The following is a 10,061-nucleotide window of genomic DNA, read 5'->3' as shown; positions in this document are numbered from 1 at the left end:
AGTAATCAGTGTTTACTCTGCTCTAGGTTGTACGTAAAACTGAAACATTCTTTGACAAGTGATATGTATAAGGCTTTCAGAAAGCGCTTTTAAATTGTAGTGACTAGAGGTATAACACACCAGTAATTATTCGTATTGAGTCAAGGACAAATTCTGTGAGCGCGAAAGAACAGTTCTGCAGTTATTTTCCACGAGAAACTGTAGCAGGCCTCCTTTCACTATAATATGATAATTCTGTGGACTCCTATATCGTTGCACAAGCTATGGCATCCACATGTACTGATCAGGCATATGCTGCGGCTAGATTTATCATGAACTCGGAAGGTAAAAATGTCATTTAATGAAGCAAAAACTCTGAAGATTTTTTTTATCATAGAAGACAGAATCTTTGCTTGCATCGACAGTACACTTTGATGATGAGAAGTTAACTTATCCTTGTCACCCCAAATTCTCTATCGAACAGCGTCATATATATTGCATTCATGTGACGGAAATATTAATGATGATGGTGGTGAAGACAAGACAAAGGTATGACATCTGTTCAAGCTCTTTCATAGTGTCATTATTTGTAGTAAAGTCTGTCAAAATATGACGTCTTTTAATCGGAACAATAAAACTATCATTAATGTAAATATTTTATTGCAATGCATATACATATGTAATCGCCTTCAAGCAGAAACAGCACCATAACGAAATTTGTTTGTACCAGAGCAGCTTAAGTTTATCATTTATGTTCTTTAAGACGTGCACAACTCTGTGAATACTCAATGCAACACTTCTGCGAATAACATAGAATTTTGTAGATGACTTGTATTTTATTTTTCCAAACTGCAACCACGTGTCTGTACACCGAAGGAGTACATGTTGTATTCATGGAACATCATACCAATGGCTGTGTTCTACACATTGCCTGTGATACAGCTCGTCTACACCTATCAGGTCGTAAGTAACAGATTCATTTGACCTTTTTAAGTGCATAACTGTGATTAAATTTAACCAAATATCACCTTGATAATACTATTGGCATTACGTCAGATTACTGGATTCTCAGACAAGTTTGCTTCTCACAGTTACAAATGGTACAGGAGTCAGAATTATTTCTTCACCTTACACGGGATGCAACTATTTTTTAAAGCGAGAATTGTTTCTTTGTTATCGATCCTACAGATTCTGATTACATTTGTTACGCTTCTATGTTGAGAGAGAGAGAGAGAGAGAGAGAGAGAGAGAGAGAGAGAGAGAGAGAGAGAGAGAGAGAGAGAGAGAGAGGGAGAGAGAGAGCTTTCTGCAACAAAATTGTTGATTAAAATTACGTTGTGTTTAATCGTATTTTATACCATGTTTCAACATTCTAATTAGATACTCAACAATACTGGCAATGAAGAAATATGTTACTACAACTTCATGTGTGCAAATCCACTGGGCCAATTGACGTGAGTTCAGAACCACACTATATATCAAAGAGATAAAATACAGAATAAGTACTTCAGCACTTTAAAAATAAACGGTTTTAAGACGACGTCTTACAGATTTGTATAGTCAACCGATACATCGCGCGTCAAAAGTAAGGGAATTTAGTAATTATGGAAGAGAATGGTTGAAATATTCCTTGAGAAAAGTTTGAGCACATGTTTAAGTCTTTCACTTTCGAGGTGCATAGTACCTTAAGCTCTGCGAAAGTTTGTTGACTCAGTCTTCGATGCTATGAGAAAAAACTCTTTTTCAATTTTCCGATTGAAAAGTTGGGCGACATTATTGTAAATACATTAGCAAATCATGATATGTCTCAATGCAATCACTACGCTCTCAGTACACTCCAAAATTTGGGAAAGCCATTATTCATTTCAAAACTGTGTTGGACAATAACGAAAATACTGAACGAAACATTGAAGCCGCAAAGAAAACTATGGCGATTGACACTCGGAATCACTGCAACAATCTGACAGTAAACCTAGTCTGTAGTGTATTTTCAGTCGTGTTGTGGGATTTTGTGAGGTCGATTAAATGTTTGCGCTATAGATAATTGCACTGTTCGGATAGCGCAACTCGTTTCGGGAAAATTGGCGTGCAGTAGTTACGCTGTGGTGTAACGTCCACCCTTGAAGCCGACCGCATCATTATAAGCGCTCTGTCGTGATTGGTTTATAATACTAGGAAATTTTCAAAATGCCTTCTAATTTGTCGGTAAATGTGTGTAGTTACTTAAATGCACTGACCAAAAGCTGAAAACAATCAACACGTGTTCACACAACTCTACGTTCGGGGACTTACGAGCTCCGTTCACTTGGCTGTATTTATGTGAATGCATCCCAACGCTATGCTGTAAGCTGTGCTGTAGTTACGCTGACAGTGAAAATACAATTAATTTAGTAAAACATAGAAATACGGATTCGTACCAGTACTCTCTGAACTAAGGGAGAATGGCAATACAGGGATAACATGCCTGATAGGCAAACTCCAAAACCAAGGTCTAGTCGAGCCTAGACTACCTAGCCGAAACCTCTACAGTGATCCAAAACGTCCATACGAGCTGCAGCTGTACGGCTGTAATTATTCTTTCGTATGTCAAAAATCCATATTTTCTATTTAGATGATGGGTCAGAGGTCATCCTAAAGTAAAATGCGGGGTAAAAAATACGTTTTATCAAAATTTTCTTTTTCAAAGCTCGACATGAGGTGAAAGGCTTCTAATCTGTGCGATAAGGCTCCGTTCACAGAAAACGATGAGGGGCTGGAGGTATTCTGGGGGGGTTTCGAAAATTTTGGGGGTAGGGGAGGGGGACTTGAAAGTTTTGCACTGCCTCTAACCTGAAATTTGTGGTTCTCTTTTACCTTCATATTTCCAAATCCAAGGTTTGTCGGGTAATTCGATGAAAAACTGAAAAATGAATAACATTCATCCAATTGCTCTAATGTTAGTAATAATAAAACAGAATGTAGAAAAATTATGAGCCATTTTGTAAAGTTTTCATGACTTTTATCTACAAAAATCTAGACATGTATGATTTACGTAAAAACCCCAAACAAGTTGGTCTTGTAATGGGGCAGATGCTGCAATTGTTGATATTTTTTCGATATTCCTCTACAATGTATCAAACACAGTTTATTGCTGTCTCCCTACAGTATGCTGAAACACACAACATTCAGTTTGTCAACAAACCTGTTTGTAGAAATATGTATTGGATGTTAATTGCTTTAGAGTCCAGATTGAAAGTCTTTGTCAGTGATACAAATGCACGGTACACATACACAGGCTGTGATAGCAAGCTGAATACCGGACAGTTCAACATGCTTGGGAGTAGAACAAGAACAAGGTTTATAAACCGAACAAAAATATTGTCAAAATAATCAAAGTTCACTGCCACTGCATATCAGCAGTGACAGAGGCGGCTCATACACTGATGTTGTGGCACCGATGTAAAATGCACTCTAATCAAAGTTATGACATGTACAACTGCAACTCATCAGTGGTCAGGAAAAGAAGTGCATTTTTTCATTAAACGATATTTAAAGTCACACAAGAAAAGTAATCCTGCAATTTCTTAAAAAAATGTAATCTTCATATATCGTATATATCGCCGGAATCGGAAATATAATCATTTCATCTCCTGGTTCCAAATAAGGCAATTCACACAGAAAAATATGTTAGTTTTCCTTCCGTCAACTTCTCCTTTTGTGCACCATAGGATAAGCAAATTAGTAGTCGTCGTATTGTGTTCAATGTATTTCTGCAATACTGCGTTGCAATGTGACCCGTTAAAATTTTAGGGCATTTAAAAATAACGGCAATATTCGCAATCAATTGTTTTACTTTCTTTTATTTCAGTGTGTTCAACAATGTCTTCAGCAACACAGGGTACATATTGCTTGGCATTTTGTACCTGATCATAGTGTGGTGGAAAGCTACTCACGGTAACAGATCGCAGGTACTATGATGTAACACTTTTCAGAAATCAAAATAAATTGCATTGTGCACATAGCAAAATTTAAGAAAGACATGACTAAAATATATGAGAAAGCTGTGATGAGTTACCTTTCAGTTTTGTACAGAACATTGTTAGAACTTTCTTTGGGTTATTTTATCGCAATGTAAGGCGACATAAATTTGCTCTTCATCCTTTACCATTAAAAGCTCATCAAGTTATCCATATTCAAAAGATATGTCCACAGAACGTATACTAAAATAATTCTAGTCCCGTTAAGGGTGATTTACATATGGAAAGCAAGGTTTTGAAATCGTTTGAAAGGCTGCGCTCGCCATTACACTTATGCGAACTGTAGAAGGCAAAATATGATCTCGCTTCAATTCGATAAAATCGAACTTTAAGCTTCGTCACTGATACTCAGTTGTAATCTAAAATTACATGCTGTTATCTTTATGGGAGGAGGATTTAGGGTCAATGAATTGTTTCCTTCAGGATACCATAGAAGGTAACAAAAATGAACTGTTAATCGATGACCTACTTTTGTGATGCCCTCTTTTTTACAGGGCTATGGCATCAAGAAGTATTTTGGTCTCCATTACGCTCTTGGTATTGCACTCATAATGGAAGGTATTCTCAGTGGTTCGTATCATGTATGTCCAAACGGTTCAAACTATCAGTTTGGTGAGTTTGTCCTCAAATCATAGGAATTTTGTATGTGTCCATAACGTTGACAAGGTTACTGAATGAACTTTCAATCCAGTAAGAATTGAACACCGTGTGTGTATGTCTGTGTGTGTGTGTGTGAGAGAGAGAGAGAGAGAGAGAGAGAGAGAGAGAGAGAGAGAGAGAGTTTTTCAACGTTCCGTGGCCAACAGAAAGGAACACAAATATGCACCTACAAAAGTTGTCTTCTACTAGTTACTAATTCTTCGCGCAATAATACCATCGACGATACTCGTAAAGATGCTGTTACCTTGATCTCAGTGACTGAACTGTCAGCCACTGACAGACAGACAGACAGACAGATAGACAGACACGCACACACACACGTTCACATAGGTATACACGTGTCCGCGTGGAAATTAGAGTGCTCGAAAGAGAGAGAGAGAGAGAGAGAGAGAGAGAGAGAGAGAAGAGAGAGAGAGAGAGAGAGAGAGAGAGAGAGAGAGAGAGAGAGAGAGAGAGTTTTTCAACGTTCCGTGGCCAACAGAAAGGAACACAAATATGCACCTACAAAAGTTGTCTTCTACTAGTTACTAATTCTTCGCGCAATAATACCATAGACGATACTCTAAAGATGCTGTTACCTTGATCTCAGTGACTGAACTGTCAGCCACTGACAGACAGACAGACACACGCACACACACACGTTCACATAGGTATACACGTGTCCGCGTGGAAATTAGAGTGCTCAATGCCAAAGGTAGAGCGTTGACGTTGTAAATAATAACACAAATTACTTATAGCATAACTTAATAGTATACTATTATTATACTTAAGTTTCATGCATCTCGAAATATTCAGACAAACTTGTCCTTATAATTAGGTCTTTACTCTCATTTAAATAAACGTCTCATCCATGAATATGAATATAACACTTTTCTTCCAGACACCTCCTACATGTATATTATGGTATGCCTTATGACATTGAAACTATTCCAGAATAGACACCCAGACCAGCTGGCAAGTGCACATGTTACATATATTTGCCTTGCTGTTTTCGCCACCATTGTTGTCTTTGTTTTGGTAAGTTTCAGTTGCTCAATCAAACAGTGATTTACAGCACCAAGACATAAGTCTTTAAATTTCACATTGTTTTAAGTGTGTTCTGCTAGTCAACCTGATGAGTATTTGAATACATAAGGCTTGTACGTATCCCTTGCGACCAATCGTGCATATTGATGCAGACCGGCTTCGTTGGACTAATCTGTCCCATGATTGCTGAAAATCACTTGAAAGACAATCTGATAATCTCCATTCGTTATTCCCCGTAAGGTGTTCGGGACACAAGTACTCGACTGGATAATTTTACTCTTCGTGCACATTGGCATATCATTTATCCTTACTTTGCTGTATTATAACGAAGGACACTGGCCATGCTCGAATGGTAAGTCAGCCCGTTAATTGACCACGAAAAGCTTACGGGCTCCCGGATGTATTTACCAAAATAGAAGGGTGTCCGAATATCATCAGCAGTAATTATCATATCAATATTGATTTATGCCTGTCTTTTATCTGTAGAGACAAATTTTGTAACACATATTAAGGAATACTGAACCTTGAATCATATGTTCCGGATGGACTATGGCACGTTTGATTAAACCTTTGCTTTTAGCTTCAAATGTATCCCAAGGGCGGCTATTCTGTCCCTATAGGCTTCAGGCATATATATATATATATATATATATATATATATATATATATATCTATATATATATATATAGTTATATATATAGTTATATATATAGTTATATATATATATATATATATATATATATATATCTGCTGTTGATTGACCAATCAGAGTGCTCAATTCAGGGTGTTTTATTTACTCGGTCACCAAATTCCAGAAATGAATGACAGCACCGTAGTAAAGTACTGTCCAATCAAAAGTGAAAATGTCATATTCTGTAGACATCTGGTACGTTTTAATATTCAAATGTGGTAACACAGCGGAAACCAGCTGCAACACAAATCTGCTGTGCCCTAGGGCATTTATATAATGTGCCCTAGGGCATTTATAGGATTTCCATTACATTGGAAGGCTATTTCACAATAAAAGTTTTGATTCATATCCTAAACATGTTACATTGACAAAGGGGACAGTTGACGTAAACACATTGAAAACGAAAATATATCAGTTAGGGACGATAGTTTTTAAGTCAGATAAAACCCTCGTACTCGGCTTTTCTGGTATATAAAGTCCAACCCTACGATAAAATGTTAGTTTTACATAAGGATTCCTTGTGAAGTTAATTTTATTTCCTCCATTTGTTTGTCTCGACAGGACACATTCAAAACGGCCACGAAAAACTGATGCGTGTAAGTTTTGCATGCCGAAGAAATCATTGTCAAAGTAAAATAACAAATATGCTAGTTCTATTTCTTTGTACAAATTTCATCTATCTCCAAAATTTTTATAATATGGGCCCTGGTCAGATTAATAGCTGTACGATAAGTGGGAAGATATTAAAGGATGGAGTCCCCATAGTTTGCCCCGTCAGTCGCGTCGCGTTAGTCATTCTCATGGATATTATTGTCATTGATGTCCATATTTATGACATGTATGTAGCAGTTTCCTTTGCAAATATGACGCTCTGGTCACACTGAGTCTCAGTTCTTAATAAATGCAGAGAAAGATTCGTTATCAATATACAAAATGTTCATGGCTAAGTTGAGTAAGCTCTGATTGCCTGAGTTGTAGTTTATTTTGAATTGGAACTTGACGACACTTAACACATGCGATTTATCCAATTTTTTGTTGTCTGTTTTGCTCCTAGGGTAAGAAATTTCTGATCGCTGTCGTTAATTTATTGAATCTCTCGGTGTAAGTAAATGTTAGCTATCCATTTGTATGTTGCTCTCAGGCACTTGTCTAAAGAATAAACGTTTTGTAGCTCTATTTTGTTTTCTATTTATTTTATTTACATCGATCGCGAAATTGTCAGTTACCATTGCAGTAGTCGTAATATGGCTTTGCCAGACATTGCACTGCATGATGAATAAGTTCTCGTAAGGTTATTTTCACCGAACACTGTATGCTTGATTTTCCCCTCACATCTTTTAGAATTGTTATCCTTTTCTATCGGTTTGTTCTCTCTTTCAATCGAACTAGAGTGAAAAGTAATTTTTTTGTCTTGTTCATGCAATCTATTTTGTATTTATATTTGAGAGTTTCTTCACAGGAACTTGCTCTTAGGCACGTTTTTGATATTTCCGTCGTAGATCACCTGGGAAGAAGGATATGTATTTTGAATTCCTTAAATTTACAATTAACTAGCATCCATTTTATGATTACCCAGTTTGTTTTAACTTTACAGTGGGCTCTAGACGATAAAAAGTCAGTATGTAACCCTTTGAGAACAAAAGATACCAGAAAATGTGTGTGGGCATGGTAATGCTTCTTCAATAACTTATTAAATCTGTCTATTTGTCTGTCTATTGGGTCTTTCTCTGACTTTGTTTCCTTTGGTATCTATCTGTCTGTCTGCCTGTCTGTCTGTCTGTCTGTCTGTCTGTCTCTTTCTGTCTCTGTCTGTCTCTCTCTCAGTGCCATAGCTGCTACTGTTGTACAACCTAAAGATTTTGCAACATATTTGTTGAGCGTATTGATCATCAACGCAGGCCTGTACGTAGGATTTTACATTGTAATGAAGGTACATAAATCCGTCTATAGAATTTACGATGACCCTTTAAATGCGTACTTGTACTTGAATTTACAAAGAAGCACACGCTTAGGGAAAACACGTAATTTGAACGATTTTAAGATAATTAGACGGTGACGACCCCCACTAACCTTCACTAGTCGTACCATGATGATCAAGTGTCGTACGTAACTTTGAACGCTTCGTGTAATTATTTTCCAGTAATTCAAACAAATCAAGTTTGACTCACCAAGGGACAGCCAGTTTACTAAATTTCGGTTTCATAATTCCCTATTTAAGGTGGTTTTGCGGGAGAGATGGACAGTGTATCCCATCGTGTATGCCATCGTTGCGGTTTGTCTCTGGGTACCAGCATTGTTCTTCTTTACGCGGAGATTGACTGAATGGAAAGTGAGTGAGTTCTTTACATATTTAGCGAAAAAACATGAAAGTTGATCATATTTGGAAAATAGGGGAAGGAAAAGTTGTTAAAATTAGTTATTGCAAATCGTTATCTTGTTTTTTACAAATTAAGATGGTAGTTTGATATCAATAGTGATAACTCGATTTGACCTAATTTCGGAGCATTGGATCTTTCAAAAGTTCAAATTTATCAGAAGTGTTAGGTGCTCCACAGCCGAAAGTGGAAAAATTACAAAACATGTGACTTGCAAAAGAAGAGAAGTCATCGTTGATGGCACAGTCCCCACTTGTTGATGGGCACTTTGATTACAAGTCCTCATCATTAATAAGGTCTGTGATTAATAATACTTCGATACAGATGGGGCTTAATGGACGAGAAGGAGTTCCATGGTGGGGAAAACGTAAAACCAACCTCGGATGCCACCACAATTACAATTAAATTAGAATCTTTGCTGTTCAAAGGTTTACTTTTGTGTTAAAGAACGATGAGATGTGAAAATTTCATTCACTGCATGAACTTTAAATGAATGATTTTATTTATTGATTTTAAGTGATATTCGAGAAAAACTGTGACTTTTCATCGTACAGTTGTAGTACAAGTATGTGTATTTTTCATTTTCAATCGAGCGCCCTATGACCCAAACTCTTCTTCAACTACGTCAGAGGCAAAGCTATCACTTACACTGTCAGTATGCAATGACGTCGGCAGTCGCAGGGCAGTATCTGTATTAACTTTGTGTTTTGACAATATTTTTGCTCAGTCTATACAACTGTGTTCTTGTTCTACTGCCTACAGCATGATGAGCTGTCCGGTATTCAGCTTGCCAACACAGCGTGTGTATGTGTACCGTGCATTTGTATCAATGAAAAACAACTATCAGTATAGACTCTCACCAATATTTAGATATACAGGCATTATCACCAATATTTAGATAGACAGGCATTGTTGACAAACTGAATATTGTGTTTCATCATGATGTAGAGTGACACCAAGAAATTGTATTTGATACATTTCATAAAAAAGTTATCAACAATTTCAGCTGCTGCCCCGTTACAAGGCCAACTTGTCATCTTTACTAAAATTTAATAGCATTCATACATGTTTAGATTTTTTCGAGGTTTCAATCATAAAATGCGACAAACTAGTTCAAGAGTGTCTTACATTATTATTAACATTAGAACCATTGGATGACATCAAAATGTTGAGAACCAAAATATTCCCCCCCCCAATATTTAAGGGATAGCAAAACTGTCCAGTCCCCCTCGACTACCAACAGAATTTTTAAATGCCCTGAATTCCTCCAATCCCCTCACCACTTTTTGTGAACGCAGCCTTAATAGGGCGATA

At 37.0% G+C, this 10,061-nt stretch overlaps 1 protein-coding gene across 1 annotated transcript; it reads left to right on the top strand.

Annotated features, from left to right (window-relative positions):
• Positions 1–467: 467 nt before the first annotated feature.
• LOC139126968 (SID1 transmembrane family member 1-like) lies at positions 468–9,599 on the top strand. The gene is made up of 12 exons (XM_070692886.1): positions 468–528; positions 856–942; positions 1,360–1,433; positions 3,827–3,926; positions 4,490–4,607; positions 5,536–5,672; positions 5,922–6,033; positions 6,934–6,968; positions 7,427–7,473; positions 8,197–8,302; positions 8,591–8,701; positions 9,510–9,599. The coding sequence occupies exons 2-12, from the start codon at positions 862–864 to the stop codon at positions 9,597–9,599; spliced, it is 1,011 nt and encodes a 336-aa protein (XP_070548987.1). The 5' UTR covers positions 468–528; positions 856–861.
• Positions 9,600–10,061: the final 462 nt, after the last annotated feature.

Source organism: Ptychodera flava, unplaced genomic scaffold, assembly GCF_041260155.1.
Source record: "Ptychodera flava strain L36383 unplaced genomic scaffold, AS_Pfla_20210202 Scaffold_28__1_contigs__length_4768798_pilon, whole genome shotgun sequence".
In the NCBI taxonomy this organism is placed as follows: domain Eukaryota; kingdom Metazoa; phylum Hemichordata; class Enteropneusta; family Ptychoderidae; genus Ptychodera; species Ptychodera flava.
Note: the sequence above shows the minus strand (reverse complement) of the source record. Positions and strands in the feature narration are given on the sequence as shown.